The sequence below is a fragment of the Aptenodytes forsteri genome, unplaced genomic scaffold (genome assembly GCF_000699145.1).
Source record: "Aptenodytes forsteri isolate BGI_AS27 unplaced genomic scaffold, ASM69914v1 Scaffold53, whole genome shotgun sequence".
Lineage (NCBI taxonomy): Eukaryota > Metazoa > Chordata > Aves > Sphenisciformes > Spheniscidae > Aptenodytes > Aptenodytes forsteri.
In genome coordinates, this window is record NW_008795909.1 from 8,888,363 (window position 1) to 8,913,112 (window position 24,750).

The window sequence follows — 24,750 nt, forward strand, 5'->3', positions numbered from 1 at the left end:
GGCAGCGACTCTCACATGCTGAATTTGTCCTGAGGGAAAGGGTGAGGGGGTGCTGTCCATTTACAGTAGGCCCCTGGGCAAGCGCGCATGCTGGTGAGCACGTTACATCCAAGCAGGTGTCGCGCACGAGCTGTCAGAGACCAGAACACTGGGGAGCAAGAGACCTTCGCCATCGGACGCTCTCCTTTCTACGTCCAACATCCGGAACCAGTGGGGACATTGCTGCAAGGAAGTTTCTCAGATGGGACACTGCAGGAGTGCTCGCTAGCCGGGGACAGAGGCTAGCACAGCTGTCAGCCTGGGGAAAGCTTCCTGCATCCCCGCTGAAGTGAGCAGCTGCAGTAGGGGAGTCTCCCAGCACTGGCAAGGGCATCCGTGCAAGGCCGAGGACTCCACAGACACGCTGCTCGGTGGTGTCACCTGGCTCTTCAACAACGTTGTTTGGAAACTTGGCACGTTCATGTGACATCTGTAGGAAGGAGCTGTGTGGTCCCCCTGACAGTCTGCCAGAGGAAAACCAAAGTTTGGGTTTTTTTGTTTTGTTTTGCTTTTAAAAAGAAAAAACTGTAAAAAAATATTCTCTGAGATGCAAGGACGCTTGTACTTTGTACTGCCTTGGCCATCCCCATTCATGTCACCCGCGGGTTCCTGGGAGAGTCTGGTTCCAATGGCAGCAGGACACCCTGTGTATAGCTAGGACGAGCACTGTCCCCGTTCAGCCAGGGGAGAGCAGTCTGTCTGCGCCTGTCACAAGTCTGTGACTTTATTCTCCACAGCTGCTGCGATCTGTTGTAGTCTATATCCGAGCTGCATCTTCTGTGCCGTTGGGTCTTCTTCCAAGGCAGTAATGATCTGCAACGAGACAGAGCTCACTGGCAGCCTTTCTCCAGCACGCAACACTGTCAACCAGCTCAACTCCATGCACAGCGGAGAGCCCCAAGCTGGAATCCAGCGTGCTCAAGACTAGAGTGGGTATGTAGTAATTCTCAAATTAACCGCAAAATAAGTATTCTAGATTTGTCCTAATAACTTATAAACCTCATAGTGCAAAAAGAATGCTAAACTTCTCACCTGAAAATGTTATCTTTAGTAAGTGAATCTGAACTAACTGCATTTCATTTTTAAGTAGAATATTTGGATACCGGAGTCAAAAAAAAGAAGCGTACGTGAAATCCCAACAGCCTCCAAGTTAGAGATAAGTCCTTTTTTGTGATTTCCTCCCTCCCTCTTTGATAAGAATAAAGCAAACTTACAACATGAAAGTTACACGTGCCAGTGAAACAATACACAGAGTTGTAATAGTCTGGCTGCTCTTAATTATTAATTTTTAGATTTTTTTTGATTGGACGGTAAAAGGAGAAGGGCACGTTCATACCTGCTGGAGACACACGCTCACCTGGTCATAGTACTTATTGATGTATTTGTACAATTCATGTAGAGCCACCAGGGAATTGAGGTCACCTGAGTAATTCTGAATAAGAGAGGAAGTTAGACAAAACCGTGAGACACCTAACAATTGTTCTTCTAAATTCTGCGTCCTCACAACTCATTAGGAAATGTGCCTGTTGCACAAAGCAACAGGAAAGGGAATTCACCGATGGTTCCTAGCAAAGGAAAAACCACACGTACTCCTTGTCCTGAATCCTTGACTACGCTTTTCTCTTCAGTGCTAGCTGGGCAGACCCTCGCCCTCCCAGTGGTGCCACAAAGCAGAGCAGCCACTGGGAACGGTCAGTATTTCTGAGCAGAACTGCACACTCAGCTGGAATATCCCATCTAACTTTCTATTAGACACACAGGTGTGGGGCCAGGGTGATTTCTGAAATAAATAATTTTATTTACCCGTGATAGCTCAGCCAGGGCAGAGTTCATCTCCTGGTCACTGGCAGAGATGGTCTGACGAATGTCTGCGTAATACCTATAGAGTGGTACACAGGCAATTAGAGTATAGTTCCTCCTAGCCTCCTTCCTACTGCTTAAACCACGATGCCTCACATTCATTGCTTACCTTTCCACCATCTGCTTGTAGCGAGGAATGTCCCGGGCATAGAGCAGCTTATTGATCGGAGAGTCCTTGAACATGCAAAACCAGAATTGATTACAAAAAGCTCCTTCATCGTGCTGTGGACTAACCTTAGCAGGTAACACCATCACTGCTATTTTCTGTCCTTCATTCAGGATCGGGAATTTCTGTCCTCTGCATGGAGAGGCACTTCAAACACCAGGCTCCCTTCTAGTAATGCAGTCTGAGGAACCATGAGATGTGTTGGTGAAGGGACTTCTGGGATCCCTAGTCCAGCCTTCCACTTGGAGCTGGGTGATCACCAGTATGAGATCACATTGGCTATGGCTTTGCACAGCTGATTCTGGAAATCCTCCAGAGATCCACCCCCATCCCATCTCTGGTGACCTGTGCAGGGCTGCTCCACCCTCAGCACAGGGCGGGTAGTGGTGGTAAAAAGTTTTTCAATGGCCAGCCTGAATCTTCCAAGATGCATCCTGTGACTTACACTGTCTGCCACAGCCAGCTAGAGTTTATTTCTGTCCCTCAAGTAGCTGTAAGCTGTAAATAAAAGCACCCCTCAACTTCTTTTGTACGCTAAACAAAACGAGCTCCTCCTCTTTTCCCAGGAGTCCCCGCTGAGTCGCTCTCCAGTGTTCCAGTGGCACACAGGGGCAAGGAGCGGGCACGGCATCCCAATGGCACTACACAGGCATTATTGCCTTCCTGGGGCAGCACTGCTCAACTGTGCCAACCATGCTCCCTTCTCCCTCTGTACTTACCCGCCCTAACTTATGGTCAGCTATTGTACAGGAGTCCATGAAGGTCTGTGCAATGACCAGGAGCACAGCATCTACGTTATCTGACGTCTGCACATCAAAAACAAACTGGGGATTCTTGATGATGTTGATCCAGAACCGCAGGGGCAGGCTGCAGAGAAGACGGAAGCACAACAGGGTATCAGCAAAGGTAGCAGCTATGGTGCTGAAAGATATTCTGCACATTACTGCATCTCCCAGCTTTGCCCTCCCAGCAAAACCAGCTTTTCACACCATGCACTGCTGCCTTGCACTCCCATTTTGCTCCTCCTCAGCAGGCAAAGGTGGCTGTCACTTTGCAAGTGATCAGCTCTAGACAGCTTAGCAGTGCCTCCTCCGGGGCCCACAGGAACACCATACCTGTTTGTCTTCCAGATATGGATGGTCTCAGGGTCTGCGATCCCATAGTGTATCGCCTGCTCATCCAACAGGTCAAAGAAGTACTTGACTGCCAGAGGGACAGGGCGGTTGGTACTGAGGATGACCTGGAACAAGTCATCCACAAACTTCTGCAGAGTGCCCTGTGGAGAACCGAGCAGGACAGAGTCAGCGCAGGCAGAGGAGACTGGAGAACCCAGGCCCCAGGCAGATGAGAGGTTACCCTCTGCTGCTCAGCAACCTCCCCTCACCGGTCCAAAGCTACCTCCCCTCCGCTTCAGGGAGCGGCAGCAAAGGAGAAAGGAGGCCCCGGTGGTTTCTGGAACAGAGGCCAGGAAGAAGCTCATGAACAAAGCAAAACGCGGAGGGGAATCAGATGTAGTCAGAGCCACTGCAGGTAAAGGGGAAAGCTTGCAACATGATGGAATGGCACTGAACCACAGAGACTGCCTAGTGGAGGGGGACTGCTGGCTGCCAGCAGCTGTATTCAGTCGGACAGGAACAAGGAGAAGGGGTTTGCTCAGCAGCAGGAGGAAGGCTGTCCCTTGAGGAACAGCAAGCAGGGCATTGCTGGGGAACCTGGATGCCAAAAGCTGATCCTTTCTTGAGAACAGAGCAGAGGGACAAGTTCCTGAGTCAATTTTTTAACAATGACACTGGAATAAAGCAAAAAGGAGAATGTGAGCAGGCGCTATGCCTGATTTATGACTGCAGCTGAATCTGTACATGGCTGGTGTGTACTATTAGCATCATCTTGCTGCAGCAGGTAACAGGTCAGTCCTGTCTTCTTGGCCCTGGGTGGGGTGGAAGGTGAGCAGACATGGCAGCCCAGGGGACACTGCTGCCAAAGAAACTCTGCTGCGAAGCACAGGGTACCTGCTTTTTTCTGTGGGACACACAAAGACAAACATGGGGTGGACACAGGGATAAAACCGTTTCTCACTCTTCTAGAGGCTCTGCAGAACTCAACCCATTAGTAGGAGAAGAAGTTCGGCACTGCAGGGCTGGGATCGAAGGGGAAACAACCAGCACGTGCATCAACCCAGGCAAAGGGGCTCTTCATCTTCATACACATCCCTGCAATCTGCCAGGGGATATGAAGGAAGACAGGATCCCACGCACAACACAATCTGTGCTTCTTCTCACCTTCATTGAGAGTAGACGTGTCAGATAGATCTCCGGGATTGCCTTGGCTCGCTCCCGATCTCTTAAGCTCCCACGCCGATGCTTGGGAAGCTCTGGCTCTTCTGTTGGTTTTACCAAGTGCCAAAGTTTGATCCCACCTTCATCTGCATCCTCCAGCATTGGTGTTTCTAAAACAAGCAATTGTTTACAGATGAGTGTCAGTTCTCTCACAGTAGAGCTTGGCCAGGTGAGCCCCAAGGAAGCAAGATTTCACAGTATGATAGAAACACAAATGGGAAGGAACCTCTGGAGGCCTCTATCCAGCCTTCTGCACAGAGTACAACTGTTGCTAGCACTACAGCAGGTTGCCTTTGTCCACCCAAAACCTTCAAGGTCTTGGAAACTTCCCCAGAGATCCCCCACCACCCCAGTGGTCTGTTCCAGGGCTGCACCACCCTTTCGCTGAAGAAATTTTTTTTCCACGTCCAGTTTGAACCTGTTAAGCTGCAGCCTATGGCTATTGTCCCACGTGCCACAGGAGTATCCATGGAGCTGTTCGCTCTGCCAGGCAGTAAGGTAACTGCCTGGCATCCCATCGCCACCCTCGGGCCACGCTCAGCACCTGAGGGTATTAAGATTCCTACAAGTTGCAGACTGTGCTCTGCCCTAGAGAGTCAGACCTAGAGAACTGTGCTCATCCTGCATTTTCATGCCCAGCCTGGCTTTCCTCTGCTCTTACACTCTTTTGCTTTTCTCTCATCTCACCTGCCCAAGCTTTCAATTTCCTGACAATCCTATGAGGGTCCAAATCATCTATCAGCCTTCTATAGCAGCATAAAGCTGGGGCTATGGCAAGAGACATGACCCACTAACTGGCAAGTGCTATGAAATCATTTTATGAGAACAGGACATCAAACTCACTCTCTCCTGGGATGTAATCCTGATTCTCCCTATGGATGTGCTTGGTCAGGCGTGGGACCAGTGCTACTGTTGCTCCGTCAGGCACCTGCACACAAGCAAAAATCAACATTCAAAACAGATGTCATGTTTCTCATCAGCACAACAGGCAAGTGCTTGTAGACCAAAACAGACTATACTATTACTAGAAATAGGGACAGAAACAGGGATTTGGGGGACCATCACTGTCTTTCCTGATGGTGGGAGAATCTTGTTTGTACCAATTAAAAAACTGATGTGCAAAGTACGATGAAGATGGTAATACTCAGGGATTGAGGTCATTCACATCTAGAACGTGTTGCAGCAAGGTATGACATATTGGTGCAAGATACGACACATTGGTGCAAGGTAGTAAAAAAACCAACCCTTTCCATTGCTAGAAGCTACTTCGCAGATCAGTGCACCATCACCTACTAACTGATTTGGACTGGATCATTAACAGGTCCAGCAGCATCGCCTTCATTGCAACAGCCACCAAGCATGAACTTGTGCGTCTCCTTCCAAGCTCTACACCTGCCCACGTCTCAGGTACAGGTTAAGGAGGGCACTTCGATGCTTGTTGAAGTCAGAGTGCAGGCCACAGTGCAGGCACTGACTTAATTTGATCATGCTGCTGCAAGAAAGCTCCAACCTTTTGACAGTGATCCACCAGGAGCCAGAGCCACAAATAGAGCATGACAGTGTGTAGAAGATGAGAGAGAAGGCAATGGTAGACTGAGTTCTGACCTTGTAATGCTGAAGAGTGTTCAGGCGTTTCCAAGTTCCTTGAACGACAGATGTCACATCCTCATCAGACAGTATCAGATGACCTGCCAGCCCTGATCTCCACTCTACAGCCATTAAAACACAGAAAAATGAAAAGATAAACTGTTAAGTTGAGGCATCTCTGAAGTCTGTTGTGTTTCAACCTGAACTAGTGGAACTCTATGCCAGAGAAAACTAATGCTCAAGCTACATCAGCATCACGGGAGGGCTGGGAGTTCATCAGCCCAACAGTCAGGGAGTAGGAGAAAGCTCCCATGGGCACACTGTTGTGATGCACGCATCCAAACTATCTGTGTACATAAACACACCCAGGATTAATTTTCTGCACGTAAATCCTTTGCATCTACTGGCACTGAGTTTTTTACCCAGTTATTGAATAACAAAATTTTCTTCTGCAGCTTTTGAGAGACCACTTCAGGTTTGACTGTCCTGAATAAAAGGGGCATGATTTGCCAATTCAGTCTATCCACCACCTTGAAGGAAGAGGATTAACAGAAAAGTCTGTAGAGCCTCAGAACTTAAGCCCAGGAAGTCTTTAATGTCAGATATTTTTCTCCATTTATAAAGGCATTGAGTTGCATATCGGCCTTCTCTCCAACAAGCTGAAGTTGTTAAGCTCTTGAACCCTTTCAGGTTTGCTTTCCATCCCCAGGATAATTCAAAGTTGTTTGCACTTCTCCCTGTTATTTCCACATTCTCCTGGAGAGTGAACAGCAAAATCCGGTTCCAGTAGTGGTCCTGCCTCAGAGCACAGCACCTGTGAGATCACTGCCTCGCTTTGACCTGCCATATCCCTCGTCACTCACCCACTGATCCTGGTCAACCTTTGCCCATGCTGTTTCACAGGCAGCATAATCTGAGCAAGTACCTGTAACAACACAGAGTCCTGCAGTCACAGGACAGTCTCCTAGAGCACAGGGACGGGCGGCCACCTGGCCGCCCAGGTCTCTCATCTGACACTTGCCGAGTTCCTAGGAATTCTGTCAGATTGTGACTCTTCAAGCAGGTGATTCAAACCACAAATATGCACCCATAGTCCTATTACCTGCTATTCCCCCAGTACCTCCTCATCTATAAATGTCACCACTGTTCAGCAACAGCCAAGGAATGAAGAAGATGGAAAACTGAGTGGCTTCCCTCACTGTGTAAGTCCTACCTTTCATTAACGACTGTGGGCAAAATCCTCCCTGACATCCATTACTGAGATACTGCCATTGACTTCACTGGCAGGAAGAGCCAGTCTATGACTACAGCATCTCCGCACTGCACTCAAATTGTCCTCCCCTCCTACACATTATCCATGCTTTTTTTCCCTGTGTCCCCTTGCCCAAGCCATTGCCATGGGCCAAAGTCTGGCAAAGAACACCATGAAATGGAAGGGGCTGGACCCAACTGCTTCTTTCCCACCCCTACCTCTTGCTGTTAGCCTCTTTCCTGCATCATGCCCTGTTGGGTCCAGCCAGAGTGCAAGATCCTTGGTCAGTGACTCTGCACACTCAGCAGAGAACGACAAACGTCACGCATGCCAGGGTGCTGCGCACAGATAGCAAACGACCACTCTTCCACTTCCTCACTGAGTTTTGGCACCAAGGAGTTCTGCTCACCGAGGTCCAGGGTGTCTGGGTCTGGTCGGTGACAGTATGGCGTCCCTTTATAGATCTGATCTAGGATTTTCTCCTTCACCTGTGTTATGGTGTCACAGTCTAGCACTTTCGCAGAAATCCCTTGGGAGTCCTCCGCCCCTCCTGCAGCAACTCCTGCTTGTGTCAAAGCGTTTAAGGTCTGGGAAAGAAAAGAAAAGGTTGCAGCTACTCAGCTGATAAGATTACATCTGAAACATTTACACCTTCGATATAGTTTGCATTAAGGCGAGTTAACAGCTAGTCCTTTCACTGGAAGAGTTTCAGAAAAGAAAACATCACAGATGTGTTCTCAGTCTTGTGTCAAGAGCTGGAAGCAGGTTCAACAGCGTTGGGGAGGGGCTTTCGTGTGCCATCAGCAATTTCACCCCCTTATTTCTAGACACAGAGCACAGCACATACACCAGATTACTGTGGCGACGGCCCCTATCAGCCTAGGGCAAAAGTGCCTGATTTAGCAGAGCTCTTGCTCATCTATGGAGTTGGGCTGCTGGGCTAAACCTGGCTTCCAGGAGACAGAGGCAGGATGCTGCACTTCTGCCTCAATAATAGGAGAGACATTCAGCCCTGTCCCATCAGAGAGCCCAGAGGGAAAAAAAGATTTGGTGCTTACCAGAGTCCGGTACTCCAGGTCCTCTCTCAAAAGGCGGTTGTCATTTAGGGTATATTTGGCTTTCCCTGTCACCCAGTCGACTGGCCCTTTGTCCACCTGGTGCTTGATTCCTCGAAACAGCATGTAAAGTGGCTCCCCAACAGAGTCCTGACACAGAAAGGAAGGAGTTTCACCTGAGAGAAATTCAGCTTCCTCTTCCCAGCAGAGCCCAATGGCTTGGCAATATGGACACCCAAGCAGAGGAGAAGCAGGACTGAGGATACAGCAGCTAAGCCACAGGAGGCACAGACAGAGCCTCTGCCGACAGCTCCTGCTCCATGAACAAGGAAGGTGCACGGGCCAACTACCAGGCGGCTGCACAAGACCAAGGCATTGCTCTGCCTCTGCGTCACTAACCTGAGAGACTCTCCTTGCCACCCCCTCCCCAGGAAAGGAATTCGATCAGAATCTGTCCTCCCCATGAACAAACCATCCTATGGCCAGCGTGTCTCAAGATAAAGGAGCTACACCGAGCCCTCCATGATCTGGCAAAACATCCTGGAAATGCTGAGTGGTATTAATGCTGATTTAAGCATTCCTCTCTCCAGTGAACAGCCCAGCTCTCTCATTCCCCACCCTGAAATACAGGATGACTCTGGCACTATTGCAGCTACGAGGGAGGCACAAAGCAAAGCTGTGGCTGTCTCCCCTCTTTTGGCACCTCTACACCACAAAGGGACAAAAAGCTTACCCTCACAAATGCGTACAGGCAGATGGACATCCAGTTGGTTAACAGCTTCTCTACCACTGTTTCTGTCCTGAAAGAGAGCATAAGGTTGGTCACAGGAATACGGTGCACAGCAGGGAGGGATTTGGAGATAAAGATCACTCCCCTTGAGAATGACGATACAGGATCAAGTGGCGGGGGGGGGGGGGAGAAGGACTTTAGAGACCAGTAAGGTTAATGCTTTTGATACCACTTATTTAAGGCACTTTTCAGCCTGAAGGAGGCACCAAATTACAGAAGTGGAGAGACAGACAAGCAGGGGACAGAGAAGAAAGCCTTGGGTAGGTCTCAAACAAGGGAAATTTGTGAACAAAACCCAAAAAGATCAGAAGGATGGACCAGACAGGAGGCTAATGGGGATCCCAACACAGGAGACAGTTTAGCTTCCAAACATGGCATGACTGCGAGCCCGGGGACCTCTAAACAGCAAAGTGAGATTAGCAGATGTGGCAGAGCCCTAGTACCTGAACACAAGGAGAGAGTTAATGTACAGCAGCTTCAAAAGAGGAATTTGGGGTGGGCAACTCCAGCTTCCTACTTTTTTCACACCTTTCCTGCTATCTTCCCTGCCAGTTGCTGACTGGGGAGGGGGGTATCGTTGTTACTGCATGTAACATGTATGTATTCATTGTATTATCATTGCTTTCTCCCTTTTGATGCGTGTTGTCTGGACACACGCTGGTCTTACAGCTGCAGCCCATGCCATGATGTTATCCTACCCACATGAGTTTCAGAGCTTGCCAGCTGGGCAGAAAGGCTCTGTCCCCTCGGGTAGCTAGCAGTGGGACCATGGCTGGCTGGCTCACCTCCGCAGCATCAACTTGGGGTTCTTGGCCACATACTGCTCCACAAGGTCATTCAGGAGTGTTTTGAGGATGTCAGTGAAGTACTCCAGCTTCCCATGCAGCGACACAGTCAGCAATGATGCCACATAGGCCCGGTCTCTCGGAGAGAAAGTGCGCTGGATTTCCAGAGTGTGGATGAACTGGTGGGGAGAGAGATAAGCCAGTGTGTGAATCTGCTGAAAACAAGGCAGTCACAGCTACCGGCTCTTGGAAGAAGTGCTGCTGCAGGGAGCTATTCAGGAATGAACTTTCACAGACGCTGCCCGCTTCCTGCCACCAGCTGCCAGTGACGTGGGCCCTGACCCCACCGCAGGCTGCAGACAGAGAGAGGGACATTACCTTGGTGAGGAAGAGCTTGCTGTTGAGCAGGTTGGAGAGCTGGACCAAGCCCTGCTCCACAGTTTGCCGCCGGCACTCAGGGATGTCCAGGTCCCTTTGCAGTGGTGACTCACGGTGGCCGGGGAAGAAAATTCGCTCTGCATAGGACTTGTAGTCCAAGAAGGGGATTCCTGTGCCCACAAGGTCACTTGTGAGGTCCATCATCTCAGTCATGAGGTCTGAGGGAAAGGAAATGCCCATGAGGCTGACGGCACGATCACACAACCGATGGTGCAGAGCATGATGGGAGTGTGGGAACTAGGGCCAGCAGGATGGGACTGAGGAAGGATGTTTCCTGTCGGGAAGAGGCACATTGGGGTCCCATTGCTAGAACATTTAAAACCAGACTAGGCACTGAGAGAAACTGCTTTAGGAAGCTTCCAGCCTCGGGGAGGAACCAGAAGGTGAATTTGGTGATTATTCTCATTTACAGTTGAGGGCTGGCTTCCAGCCTTATAAAGAGGAAGCCACTGTTCAGCATGGACCTGTGGTTACAGGCATTACCTACATCAGAGACAGAGTATTAGAGATCTCCTGCTCCTCGCTGCTTCCCACATTAGTTGGAGATTACAATCTGAGTCACCTGCACAGTTTTAGAGCCCCAGGTCTCCCAACACAAGGGCTCACTGCTGTAAGCAGCTGAAGTACAAGGTTTGCGGGCCCAAAATATGGGGTGTAATTCAACTTGCCCTACACAGACTGGACTAGCTGTCCTTAAGGTCTTTCCAAGTGCGCTGTCTTGACCTTAGCTCTTCATCTGAGTCTGGAGGATGAACTGGAGAATGAGAGGGGTCAGTATAGATCACTGTGCTCTGAATTAAAGAGAAGAATTAAAGATGAAAGAATTTGGCTACCTGTTTCAATGCATTAGCACTGGTTAAAGTTATTGCCTGCTCTGAGCTACCCAAACAAGTATGCAGGAAGGGAAAGAGAGGTAGGGCTGAGAGTGGTTCTTCAAGCTTCCCTGAAGCTGCAAGAACCTAGGAGCTCTGTGACTGACCTGTGAATTCCTTTTTGCATCTGTCCCGAACACTTGTTTCCAGATTTTCCAGCTGGATTTGAACTTTCTTGTAATCCCGGAGAGCCTGTTTGCTCTTCCTCCTGCAGTAAGAAGCAGAATTGTTCCCAGTGGCCCTAGCCCAGGGATTGTCCTTGCCAACTGTTGTGTTGCTGCCAAAGACTCCAGGGCAGTTGGTGTTGAGGTGATTTCTGCTGAACATCTCCTTTACAGGATACCCAACAGTGTTCTGTAAACTAGATGTGTCTCTTGGAGCACCCATTAGGTGGGGGCTCTGAATGAACCACAGTACAGGCTGTGACCAGCAGGTGCAACATGCCTCACACAACCAACACCACCAGGGGCTCAGAATGTGGCACAAAATAAAGAAAACTGGGACCTTGTTTAGGCCCAAGATGTACACGCTTGGCCACATCCACTAAATAACGTTGTAGAGGAACTTAAAGACCTCATACAATGCCAGAGTTTCTTACCTGTATATAAAGACAATGACCAGAACAATTAGTGCCACAAAGGATGCACCAACACCCAAACCAATCTGTGCCTCCAGCGGGAAGGTGAGCTGGCTTTCTGTGTCATACTGCACTCGGCCCAGGAGGAAGTTCAGGTTTCCCATCTGTACCTGTAAGAAAGCATGTGCCACGACGTAAGCTCAGTGCAGCAAGGGTGCCACAGGGCTTCTCCAGAATGGGTACAGGTGGCATACAGCTCTCTAGCAAAGCTGTCCCACAGCACAACTCCTGAATCCAGCTATACCATTTGCTTTCAGGCACGTAAGAGTAGAGTTGAGAACAAGAACAGCTCCTTGCCACCCCTGGTACCTCCACTGTCCCCCACCAGGGCTTCTGCCTTTCCTCCACTTCCCATCCCACTCCCTGCCTCCACCACTACTTCTTGCTTGTGCTTCAACAAACAACAGGATTTCTTGCAGTACTGCCAATTCCCTACCGTGAACTCTGGGAGCAAGTCTGTGCCCTCCCGCTTCGTGCGGTGCCGCGGAGCTGGCTGCTCAGAGGGAGGCTCACAGTAGAGATGATTCCTTGTTAGTGTCTTCACCACACAGATTCCTTCCCCAATCATAGCCATAACTTCATCCTTGGAAATAGCCAGATCTAGATTTTCCCCCTGGAACAGATGTGGAACAGCACATCAAATCGGGGAAAAAACAACTCTGCATTTCCATGGCTCCAGAGAAGATGGAGACCAACACCATAGGATGAAAGCAGCCTTTTTTCTTCTCTGACTAGGCTTGCATCTGAATTGGCTGCAGAAGTTCATTTTGTAAGCTAAAAAATTCACTTGCATACGATTTAGATTACAGCTTTAGGACCCATACCATGCTGCATAAGTACAGTTATAAATAGCCTGTCGTCTTAAGGCCCTTCAGCCGCAGCACGACTAAGCTCAACTCTTCACCCTGTATGTATATGCACATACATACACACAATGTGTATATATTTAAAAAGGTAGTCTCATGTCAGTTAACCTACGCACTCAGGTGAGTCAATCAATGCCTTTCAAAGGTGTAACACATTTATGCTATTGTTCTTATCTGCTACACAAATCTGCTTTAATTTTTGGGGATTAAGATTTATTTTTTTTTTTATTTTAAATAAAACCATGCTGACGTATATATTTAAAAAGGTAGTCTCATGTCAGTTAACCTACGCACTCAGGTGAGTCTATCAATGCCTTTCAAAGGTGTAACACATTTATGCTATTGTTCTTATCTGCTACACAAATCTGCTTTAATTTTTGGGGATTAAGATTTATTTTTTTTTTTAAATAAAACCATGCTGACTGATGTTAATTACATTTTTGTTTTAATGCTTTCTAAGCTGAATCCTGCAGCAGCGTTTTCGTGCTTTTGCCCAGAGCTCTGTCAGGGTGTCCTGACAGGTCGGTAGATCAACCCCCTTGCTCTTTGAAAGCTTGCATCTTGTTAGTTCTCTTTCAGTCTTCTCAAATTGCCCTACTTCTCCAAGATGCATTCAATACCAATGCAGCAGTCTAGACATTTCTAGACTAGTACATCCTCACAGTTTTTACTCATATGCGAAAAAAGAGCAAGTGAAGAAAGTGCACCTCCAGCTGTGGCCATTAACTTTCTTAATGAGTACTGAACTAGGAAGTACCTTTCCATACAAAAGAAATACCTCAGAGATTTTTTTTCTTGCATGTACAGAAAAAACATTAGCCACTCTGCCTTCCATATCATCTTTAAAGAGTGATTTTCCTACCTCCACCTAGTAACAGGTCTTCCCTACTGCCACGGTTCTTTTACTCCTAAGTTACTTCTAGAGGAGTCTTAAGAAGTTATGAAAAAGCCAGCAGCTGAGAATAGGATGTGGGGTTTATTTAGTACTGATATCTCATATACAAATAGTTTATTAGGATTAAAAATAAAAAAAAGCACGGAAGTTTCCACAAGCCCTATGAAGCCCTTAACAATGATTTATGGGCTCAAGAGGCTTTTTTGACGCACTCTTTTCCCTCTTCTTATGTACCATTTCTCATAGGTCAAAGTAGACGTGCTGTAACAGGTTGTAAGCCTGTCAAATGCTTGGATGCTGCATGACACCAATTTAAAACACTCAGGTCAGAATGAACTTTGTCCAAGGAACATTATTTCCAGCTAGTTTTTGTGTTACCTCCACAGAGATGACACTTCCCGGCTTGTGACGATATGGTTTGGCAGGGTCTTCAGCATTCAATGGTTTTAGGATGGGGTTGACTTCGTAAGAGAAGGGCATGGGATGCAATGAGTTGAAATCAAAGCTCAGATTATCCAGAATAAATTCCAGTTTGATACGGACACTCCGCAACAGCAGGTTAATGGCTGGAGTTTTGCACAGGATCAGGTAGGAGGAGTTAACAAGACATGGTTCTTCAAACTAAATGAGAAAGGCAAAAAAAGGTGTCAGTAGTGAAACACTAATGCTTTTCCTGCAGCTTTGCAATGCTTCCCAACCCTGAGCAATCTGGGGCCAGTCTGCATTCCTCTCATCTGGAGCACTGCCAGAGGAACTCTGCTTAATTGTAGAGGGAAAAATCCAAGATCTGAGAAATTCCCCATGCTCCTCTAAAGAAAGTTTTCATAGCACTGGTTTTGTTGCAAGTATGTAGGTCGTCGAAATCAGCTCTGACATTTCTCCGGCAGCAAATTCTGGAGAGGCATCAGCTTTAGATCTCCCTGCTCTGACAAAATGGGACCAAAGACCTTCAATGGAAGGCTGATTTCCTAGCCTGAATGCTTCTGTGAAAGAAGTGTTCCTTCGTCCGGTTGGATGTTTTACACATTTGGTGAAAGTATTAGAGTCAATTTTTTTTTCCTCCCCTACAGCCACAAATGCCTTCCTAAGAACATGGGTAAAACCAGCTATTATTGATGCATGTGCATCAGGAGCATATTCTCCCAGTTTATGTACAGGAAGCCCTCCATCATTTGCACTAATAATGCAAATCCTTCTTGTACTTTGGCTGCCAAACACCCTCTACCTCTGCAAATTCTGCTGCATGCTCTGTGACCTTGATGATCACATCAATACCTCTTGTAGTGACCCATCTCGGGACGCTGGCAGCAGGAGAGCAGAAAATGTTGGTGGAACTGGTAATTTCACTGAACTCTGCCTGTTTTTGTATCTCGGTGTGAAAGAGAGCCCAGGGGCTATAGAGATGGGCTGAACTATGCAAAAGGAAGAGTCTGGAGCATGGACATGCTGAGCCACACAAGCTCTCTGGCTCAGCTGTAGATTTCTTTATCTCCACGCTGCTGCCCTGCTGTTTGTGTCCCACATCACAAGTCCTGCACACCTCTAAGCAGAGGCAGACCCAACGCATGGAAATGTTTCTGAAAGTGCTTAACCTCTCAGTCTGGCAGAGAACACTTCCACTTGGCCAAGACTGTTGGTATGATCCAAGCAGGTAACAGCAAGTGGGGGGAAAAGCCCTAGGGACAAGAAGTCCACCTCTCCAGAGCAACACATCAACCCTCATGCACCCTCAGCTCTGCTGAGCACTTTGCCATGCTACCTGCTGGATGCTGCACAGAGCATCCTCAGGGCACTCGGTGTCTGGGATGATTCTGCGCCATCGTCCCAGTCCTCGGCGCCGGCGTTCAGATGGAGAAACTGTAACTCGGATCTTCGGTTTCTGTACAACATCCAAGTTGTATCCATGAACTCTGAGCACTCTCCCTCCACTGAAAGAGAAAAGCAGCAGATCTCACCCACCTATTATTCATTAGCTCTGTCTTACCCGTGCTCCCACCCTTCTGCTTATGCTCATTCCCACAAGCCTGGCTTTACTCCAAAGTGCAACTCAACAAACAGGTGCCATTGGTGCTGTAGTACCTGCCTCAGCACACAGCCCTGGGGAAGGTGCACTCAGTCTTTCTACCTGAGGAAGCTTTTAGGTGGCTCTGCAAAAGTGATGTTGGGATCCAGAGTGTATCTGAAGAAGGATCCTTCCAGTCTCCGCTCTTGGTCCCCATATTTGATAGTGACTGGGAGTTCTGCGGACACATTGCTGGGACTCGTCTGGCATGCCAACTGATCCTCCGTCATCTCAGAGAGGCTTGGAGAGACAGAAGAGAGAACAAGGGATTAACACAGCCACTGCAGAGACAGATTTTACAGTACTATACCTTGCTCTTTGCAGACAGTCTGCAAACCCCTTCTGTTTTTTTCCTAAATTTAATGCTGAAAGGTCTTGTGCCTTATCTAAGCAAGCAATAACTGCTGGGCAGTTGTCAGTGAGCAGAACGTGGACAAAAAGCAGGTACAGCCACTGTCCAGACTGAAGAGACTGGAAGCATGCTACCAAGGCATGTGCACCTTCTCACCAGCAGTGCTGTCAGGTGTACGTGTCCCAGGATGCAAGAGAACAAGCAGCTCTTAGTGTTAGTCTGCAGGAGCCAACTGCAGTTCCCCATCAGCAAAACCAGAGCTGTCAGGATGGGGTATAGTCCTGTCAAGGGACATGCAGAACAGAGGCCATGTAGCACTGTTCACATCCAAGGGAACGTGGGCAGGAAAGTAAGATGGTCGAGGTTGCTGCCATGACCCTCAAGGGGAGGATCTCCTGGAACACAGATGAGAGTAGAGCTCCAACAGCCCATGCTAAGGGCTGAGCCAGGCAGCATCACGTCCTGCAGGGCTCTGGGAAGGACTCAGGGCAGTGCACAGCCAGCACATCGGCAGGCTCTGATCTTACATGTGGCAAGGGAGGTCTCCAAGCAGGACACTGATCTCACTGGGATGCCCAGTCAGCAGCTTTGAGCCCAGAAGGGTAAGGCAGGTTCCTCCCGCTTTGGGGCCCTGAGTTGGAATAATGGATTTCAGCTCTGGGTTCTAGAAGAGGGGGGGGAAAAAAAAGAAGAAGAAAAAAAAAAAAAAAAAGGATGTGAGTGACAAGGACCTCAAAAGATAAGGCAAGGAAAGAAAACAGCAGAACATGTTCAGTGACCTCCAGTGCTCTGAAAATAGAAGCTATAGATCCCAATCACAGGCAGGCCTCAGCTAGGCTCCAGCAGCTACCTTATGGAGCAGAGGCAACAGAGGAGGGATCAATCACACCAACAAGAACCACGAATCGGGGACCAGTCTTTCCACAGACTGCAAAAGGCAGATGGATGCTGTAAACAGCAGAGCTGTGACCCTCACACATAAACCCTAGGATTAACAGTTCAAAGGGATTGTTCAGATCAGTAACTGGATTAATAACTTGGGTTAGGAAAAACAAGGTAGCAAATAAATTGTCTAGTAGATGAGGAGATTACCAGCAGGGAGCCCTAAGAATTTGTGTTGAGATCTGTGCTGTTAAACATACTCATAGGTGACCTGGAAAGGGGAAATGAAATTTGATAAATTATTCAGAGTAACAAAAACTTACTACCACTGAGGAGCTGCAGCAAAATTTAGAGGAACCAGGCAGAGTGGCACAAGTAAGTCACTGCTGATAAATGAAGAGCGAGATACATGACGTGAGAAGGAGCAGGGAGACTACAGCAAAAAAGCAACCCAACCATATGTACACAGTTGTGAGTTTCAAAATAGCTCCTGCCCATTCAAGAGTGCTTTGGTACCCGTAACAACTCTACCAGCTGTAAGCACAGATCTCAGCAAAACCACACCAAGTGGTAGGAATTACTGGGAAGGGAATTGAGAAAAAAAGATTTTTATGCCACAGTAAAAATTCCTTTTGCACTCGCATCTTGAACATAGTATGCAGTTCTCATCACCCTGCCTTAAAATGGTGATAACAGAACCAAAACCAAGAGAAAAGAAACAAGCATAATCCAGTGTATAAAATAGTTCTATACAGCAAAAAATGGAATAGCCTAAGACTTTTCAGGCATTTTTTTCCCCTTCCCATGGGAGAGGGAGGCATGGAACTACGTACATAACTTGTAAGTTGCACAGCAAGGATGAAAAGCAAGTAATTGTATCTAAAAACTACTTAAATATTATTTCATAGTTGCTGGGTTTAAGGTATCAAAAAGTTATCAGAAACGTGTTTAAAAATAATAGGAAACATTTCTCCATACAACGCACAGTAACTTTGAACTTACTGCCACTAGCTGCTGAAGGTCAGAAGCTAAAAGTGTGTTCAAGCAGCAATTTGCAAATTAATAAAAGGGAAGTCAGAAGTCTTAGTAAGATGTTAAGTCATTAATCTCCAAATCAGAAAAGTACCCTGTATTTTTCCTCTTTAAGCATTTAATAGTTACCATTGTCCAAAAAAAAAAAAAAAAAAAAAAAAATCACTAGACTACAGAATCTTTAGTATTACCCAGCGCAGCTGTTCTTATAATCTAAAGAGGGGGGGGAAAACCAAACAAACACACACCAAAAAAAAACCCCAAACCAACCCAAAACCACCAGACAACACAAACACCAGAAAAATCAGATAAAAATACCAGCAGCAAGTGCCTGGTAGAGTCCCACAAGTTTGTGCAATAGACAGCCATTTAGCAGAGATATTGGAAGAACAGGGAGAGGTATTAAAGCAGCAATAGTTACGTTACCTGATAGGTGAAAATATGCCCAGAAACTCCACGTCCTCCTCCAGGCACTTCCACCACAATGTGCCCAAATCTCTCTGTCCAGCTCCCGCCAGTGACGCATACGATACTGCAGGGCAATCCAAGAACAGTGTCACACCACGGAAGAGCAGATGAGCTGTATCCCTTGTATCATGTCCTAAAACTATCTAGCAACCGCAGCTCCCTTCTTTCAGCCTTATCACACGCTCAGAATATACAACCGAACATTGAGAAAAACCTTTAAAAACTGGATTAGGTGCAGCAGAAAAAAGCAGGGGGTGGTTCCAAACAGGCCCATCCTATCCCAGATTATTCTTTCTGGGACAGACAGGGATGAAGCCCACTGTATCACAGATACACGAAGAGTGCAAGAACTCTGCTGTTGTCCAGAGCTGATCAAACCAGTCACATCTGGACTGACCCCAGGCTAGCAGTGGTCAATCCACATATTAGCACTGTGTCTGATGCAGAAGAAAACTCAAGACTGTAGGTTTAGCTGGCATTGGTCTTCAGCCAGTGGGCTCTGGGACCAGCCAGTTCCCCTGATCTGCACCACCCATTCTTCCCAGCCCTCTTCCCAGCCATAATTTGGTATGGGAGGTGCTGACACAGTGAAAAGTCAGGTTGTACTTAGAACAGGGCAGCAAGGAATCCATGTTACAGCGCTGATTTGCTAACAGAAAACCTACTCTGCAGGAGACTTCCCAGCCTTCCTACACAGTAGGAGATTAATTTTGTCTGGGCCTTGCTCAGGAGTGGGTTCCAGGTTCACAGCTATATCCCCTCAACCAAAAAGGCTCAGGAATTTGAACTTAGGCAGTGCAGTCCCAAGCCAGGACCCTGTGATGCCAAGTGATTTACAGATACAGAACAAAGACAGTGCTAACCTGCTAACCCCAGAAAGATTATGCTCTAATTCTAGGATGAAAACAGAAAGCCGATGGATCCAGACAAACAAGGCGCACAGACAAGACAACACTGCTCAACACAGCAGGCCATTTCCCAGCAGGATCTTACCTGGGTCCCAGAGGGAAGGGTGCTACAACTACTGCTACCATGGAATGGAAAAATGGGTTTGTGACAGCTCTGATGAGAGGTTACTCACAATTGCTCTCCTCTTCTCCTGGTGGTTGCTTGGCTCCTCTCCCTCCCTTGTCCAAGGCTCCCACCTACCTGCCCTGCCACAGGCCAACTACACAAATACTCCTTTCTCCTTGCTTCCTAGCTACCCCCCAGTCACACCTCTCAACACCTGACTACACCTGCATTGTTATATGGTCCTGCCCTGGCCAGACACACCAGCTACCCGGTTCTCTATCACTGACATTAGCTGGATTCAGCAGGACAGGTCTTTCTGCTTTTCATCCTCCTCCTAGCCACTACTTTTACAAGCATTGTGTGGCCTGCTGGGCACGCCCAGCCACCAGACCAGTGGCATAGGGCCCACCAGGACTCCCTGGTCTGTCCCTGGTTGAGAGGGTCCTTTCATTGGGTTTGTTCCCGGGAGGTCCTGGCTGGCGAGTGAAGAATGACAGTCTAGGGGTGTGCCCACTCAAGCAGAGGCAAGAATCTGTGCCGTAACCTCCAACCACGCGTTCCCAGCCTCACCCTGTGTTAACATGGTCAGGATATTTTCCTAGCAGTGACACTGGCACAAGCCATGTCCTTCGCTTTATTGAAATCACCCTGTGGCTGGGAGAGACACCCACAAAACTGCATGGTTCCGAGCCTGTGACTCCCTGATCTGGGCGGCCTGCGGGCTCTGTACTGGCAGCCTGGTCGGTATATGGCAGCACTGTTTGGCCATCGCCTTGTACACAGCCTTATCTCTCTAAGGTCACTGCCTGTGCAACTAATCAGTGACCTTACTCAGGGGCACTCCCTGGGGAACGGGCAAGGCTCAATACCTGCTACAGCAAAGGCAATGACATCTCAGGCTGGTGTCAGGAGCCAGGGGGAAAAGCCAGGGCCTGCCTCTGGGAGGAGGTTTCACAGATACTCTACCTGCTAGAGATCTCATACTCTTGAGCATCTACGGCACAGGGAATTCCTGCAACAGTGACAGTTTCTGCAATGTCTTGATGTTTCTGCCCGAGGTTTGAGCCAGTGATGGTGATTCTAGTGCCACCTTCCACTGGTCCAGACAGGGGGTACACCTGCAAAGACATCCGCACATGTGTAAATGTCACAGTATCTCAGACCTCTGCAGTCTGGCAACTGATGTACAGCACAGGGCCCTTCACTTGCCCCATTACAAACTCTGCTTGGCCAGGTCACTGCTATGGATTCCTTTTACTGGCTTGGACTAGTACCAGGTTGCACCCTCATCAGAAGAAAGGCCATAAAGAACACCATGGTCGGAGCCTTCTTTCCCATATCTCACTGTTGCCAGCGGTCCCCCCCAGAGGTGATAATCCACTATAGACTTCTAAGGCAAGGACTGCCCTGCTTTGTCTTCTCATCAACATGCTGACCACTCCATAGGGCATTTCTGCTGAAGAGTGGGAATGCACAAGCCAATACACGTTACTAGTATTGAAGCAGCAAGCACCATTCCCCCCTCAGCATCAGTACAACAATGAATTGCATGCTGCACAGACGTCAAAGCTCTGTCCCTGAGCAGCATCCAAGATAAACTAAGACAAGATGCAGCACATGGATGTTGTGTGCCACCAGAGGGAGGACAAGCTGACAGCAAAAGGGACACATGGCTACAGACACTTGTCATGTGGCAGTTAGCAAGAAACATTTAAAATAAACAGACAAAAATAATTAACTCCAGTAACCTGTCATGCCTTTCCCATCCTTGCTGTGCTGTTATCATTCGGTTTTGCCCTCCTTTGCCCCAGGCTCAGTTGGGCCAACCTGTTTCAGGGTCTGGCTCGGGACAGCTGGAGGATCCAATCTGTGGACCCTTTCCCCAGCTCCTGAATGACTGGCGTGCCAGTTTCAGCTCGCATGAGATACAATTGCATCTTTCCCCACTGTTCTCTATCAGCAAACTGAAAGCCCAGCACAAAAGTCTAGCACCCTCACACCACCAAGAGATCACAGTAGAATAGGACTAACTTGCTCTTCAGATGGCCAATGTATTATTGAGCTGCACTGTCGCACTCTGAGTTCACAGCCCTTTGATTTCAACTGGAGAATGGAGCCCTCCTTGCCCCGGGTGCAGTACGCTAGCAAGCAAGTTACTCACAGAGTGAATGAGAGGTGCTGGACACAGGTCTTCTATCTCTTCCTTGCAGGAGCCCCTGAAGATACAGCTGGGGTTGTCACCTCCACACCACACACAGTTGTACTTTGAGTCAGCTGTTTGACAGCGGCTACAATCAGTGTGTCCCACAGAGCAGTTGTAAAAAGTCACTGCAAAGGAGAAAAATTCAGAGGCATCTGCAAACATCCCCTAGGGCACAGAATAATCCAGCAACTTGGCATCTTGCACAGAACCCTCTCCTCCTCCCCGCCCTGTGACAAGCAACAGAAATGAGGCTGTACGTTTTCCTTAGTTTCCCTGTGATAGGACTACTACAAATGCAAAAAGCTTCATTCGAGGATTTCTCAATTCTCTTCCACCTCCTCTACTGTCTTTTTGCTGGGGAGGTGTTGCACTCCTACCGTGAAGGTCTGCAGCACTGTCCACTCGAAGGTGTCGCCGCCTCTGCACAAACACCACAGCGTTGAATTCGAGTTGAGGTGCTGTGTAACTGTACTGCAAAGACAAAGACCATCAAGACAAAGGACTTAGAAGCACAAACAAGCCAGCTGAATAGGCAAAAAGCATCAGTATCCATCCTGCATAGTGCACTGGTACATACAGCCTGTACGGAGCTTCCTGTGAGTGCAGACAAGGCTGCGTTAGCTGGGGCAGTGGCAGCACAGGCCTGTCCTCACTGGTTCACACAGTCACAATTCTGCTCTAGAAAGAGTAGTAGGCATTGGTTCACTAGGATGAACATTGAGAACAAATGTGTGCTCACAACAATACTTGTCTAACTTCCTAACTGCATTCCTAAATGGCTAATTCCTATCTACGAGCCACCTGCTCAGAAAACTGCCCAAGCTGGCATTTCTGTAATTTCAGTAGAGCTGAAGACGTACGATTACAATTGGTCCGCAGGGCTCGTGTGCACAAGAGCCTACATTGTTCCTCTCCCTTAACTATACGAGTTTGTGAACTGAAAATATCGCCTCTGCTTGCAAATCTTGCCTTAAGTAAAATCCACACATCATCCAGAAATGTACATGGCTGTTTTAATTTTGCCTGTTAATCTTGCAATCCACAGGCTAGCTTCCACCACTAAGAACAAAACTGATATTAATAGCTTTTTTCTTTTCACAAAAGGACCACCATCACAGAAGAAGTCACGATCCAGAGAACCATGAACAACAGTGCCTCAAGCTAAAGCAGAAGTGGCACTGTCCTGGCAGGTTGCAATGAGTGGTGATTCAGGGACAGCATCATCCCGTACTACAGCAAATGCAGCAACAGGTTGCGTGGCTCAGACTGCACAGTCTTTCTGCAAGTTGAAGATACCAGTACCGCCAGGCAGCAGCATCACAGATGAGGGCCCCATAGTGCTAAATATTCTACAAATATTTTTGCAAAACATGCTCTTTTCCCCAAAGAGCTTGCCTTCCAGCCTGCTGTTTTGCTGAGCAAAAACAGCACCAGTGTGAACTCTGAAATGGCATCGTATTCCAAGCACTCACCTGGTTCATCTGGCAGGTGATGTAACAGAGGGACTGGTTTGTTTCTTCTCCTTCCACATAAGCATCCATCACCACTGTCCTCCCCTCCAAATTCAGGACACACTCATAGTCCCACTGCTGGTCCTGCAGAGAAGATACACATGGCACCATTTCTCAACTACACGGAGCTTCCTCCTACACGACAGTGTACTCCTGCCTCTCCAATTCAGTACTTTTTACCAAGCCACTTACTGTGCAAGCAGCGTGCTCCTCATTCCCTTCGTTATGCCAACTCTATGCTGTATTCAAGGGCTCTCTATGCTGTCACTGCCTCTATGTATGAAAGGTAAACCAACACAAAACAAACACCTGGAAGGGAGCACGTGTATGTCAGTGCGGGGAGAACTCAGCACAGGAGGAGGAATTAAAGGAAAAACAGTGGGACTGTGAAGCTATGCCTGTATGTCTCTGTGAAAAACTAGCTTGGAAATGAAGAGTGGAGTACACAGATTAGCGCAGTGCACCTCAAAAAACACTGTGTATTTTTCTTCTCTCTCTCTCTCTCTCCTGTAAATCTTCCACTGAATTGCTTAGACACTTTCTGTAAAAAAGATGGATATGCATCTGTAACCAGCTCTGCTCCTCTGAGCAGTGCAGTATATCAGGTTTAACATATAAAGTAACAATTAGTCTGTGGGCTGCAAGTTCTGAGGCGGTTGTTTGTCAAAGGTTACTAAATCAGTCTTCTGTCTTGAGAGGCAAAGAGACTTTTTATCAGAGGCACACCCAAGAAACATAGCTTTCAAGGGTGGTTTTCCCCATTGCAGAAGTTTCAGGTATGACAGGAATAGCCACATTAACATGAGCATGCCAGAAAGGAAAGGGAACAGATGACTTGACTTAAGCTTATGGAGACGCAAACAATCAGCAGAGATTCAGCAGGAAGTTATTCCAAGAACTACCATCTACAGAGCAGCACAGGTGCAACTTAATCCAAATGCATGCAGATCTCCAGCAGGTTGGTGCACACCTGTACTCTCCCTTTCCCTGGGTGACCTCCTACCCACCAATACATCCAGCTATGCAATTCTTTATTCACAGAAGTAGGTCATTCCTCTAGGTGTTTCTGCAAACAGGAGAAACCTAGGCAGAGCCATAACTGTCTCTTACACATATTTTTAGCAGTCCAGTGGACAGGCTGCATTTCTCAATGCTGATGGCGTTGAGCTGACTACCTGATAGAGGTGGAAATTCTTTCCCAGCAGGGTTATCTTCCTCGCCACGTTGACTGGAAACAGCGAAGATCCCTGGATTCCCTGCACACAGGGACATGCATCTGGACCCCAGCTAAGCTCTTCATTCTAAAAACAAACACGGGTCTTTAGAGAAAGAGACCTCCGTGGCTCTGATACAGGAAATCAAAGCCTAACATGCCAACAGAGAAACAAAGCCCTGCCTGAACGAAGACACGGCTGTGCTTCTTTACCATGAAGTTACAAGAAAGCAATGCAAGAGCCCAAAGAGGTGAACAGCAGAAAGCTGTGAATATGCTGGACACCACAGCAGCTGCCATCTTCAAGCCAGCAGCATTTCTACAAGTCCTGGGAACCTCGCACACATTTTTCTTCCTCAGGCTGCCACTTCTCACTCCACACATTACAGTGGTCAGCTTCTACACTCTCAGAGGACACAACCTCTCCTGTGTGCT

The 24,750-nt window shown here is 47.9% G+C and overlaps 1 protein-coding gene across 1 annotated transcript in view; it reads right to left on the reverse strand.

The window, feature by feature from the left end:
- Positions 1-535: 535 nt before the first annotated feature.
- Positions 536-24,750, reverse strand: part of PLXNB1 (plexin B1) — a 39,088-nt gene continuing 14,873 nt past the window's right edge. Inside the window, exons 10-36 of the mRNA XM_009284416.2 lie at positions 24,278-24,403; positions 23,064-23,186; positions 21,969-22,062; positions 21,550-21,716; positions 20,355-20,506; positions 18,333-18,438; positions 16,520-16,656; positions 15,704-15,880; positions 15,338-15,506; positions 13,957-14,199; positions 12,254-12,430; positions 11,779-11,927; positions 11,288-11,388; positions 10,249-10,466; positions 9,871-10,049; positions 9,029-9,095; positions 8,299-8,445; positions 7,650-7,827; positions 6,007-6,110; positions 5,245-5,329; positions 4,345-4,511; positions 3,181-3,341; positions 2,785-2,932; positions 2,009-2,073; positions 1,843-1,918; positions 1,397-1,471; positions 536-852 (exon numbers count right to left, since the gene is read on the reverse strand). Of these exons, the coding sequence (XP_009282691.1) occupies positions 748-852; positions 1,397-1,471; positions 1,843-1,918; positions 2,009-2,073; positions 2,785-2,932; positions 3,181-3,341; positions 4,345-4,511; positions 5,245-5,329; positions 6,007-6,110; positions 7,650-7,827; positions 8,299-8,445; positions 9,029-9,095; positions 9,871-10,049; positions 10,249-10,466; positions 11,288-11,388; positions 11,779-11,927; positions 12,254-12,430; positions 13,957-14,199; positions 15,338-15,506; positions 15,704-15,880; positions 16,520-16,656; positions 18,333-18,438; positions 20,355-20,506; positions 21,550-21,716; positions 21,969-22,062; positions 23,064-23,186; positions 24,278-24,403 (3,696 nt within the window). The 3' untranslated portion in view covers positions 536-747. The remainder of the gene's footprint in view (positions 853-1,396; positions 1,472-1,842; positions 1,919-2,008; positions 2,074-2,784; positions 2,933-3,180; positions 3,342-4,344; positions 4,512-5,244; positions 5,330-6,006; positions 6,111-7,649; positions 7,828-8,298; positions 8,446-9,028; positions 9,096-9,870; positions 10,050-10,248; positions 10,467-11,287; positions 11,389-11,778; positions 11,928-12,253; positions 12,431-13,956; positions 14,200-15,337; positions 15,507-15,703; positions 15,881-16,519; positions 16,657-18,332; positions 18,439-20,354; positions 20,507-21,549; positions 21,717-21,968; positions 22,063-23,063; positions 23,187-24,277; positions 24,404-24,750) is intronic.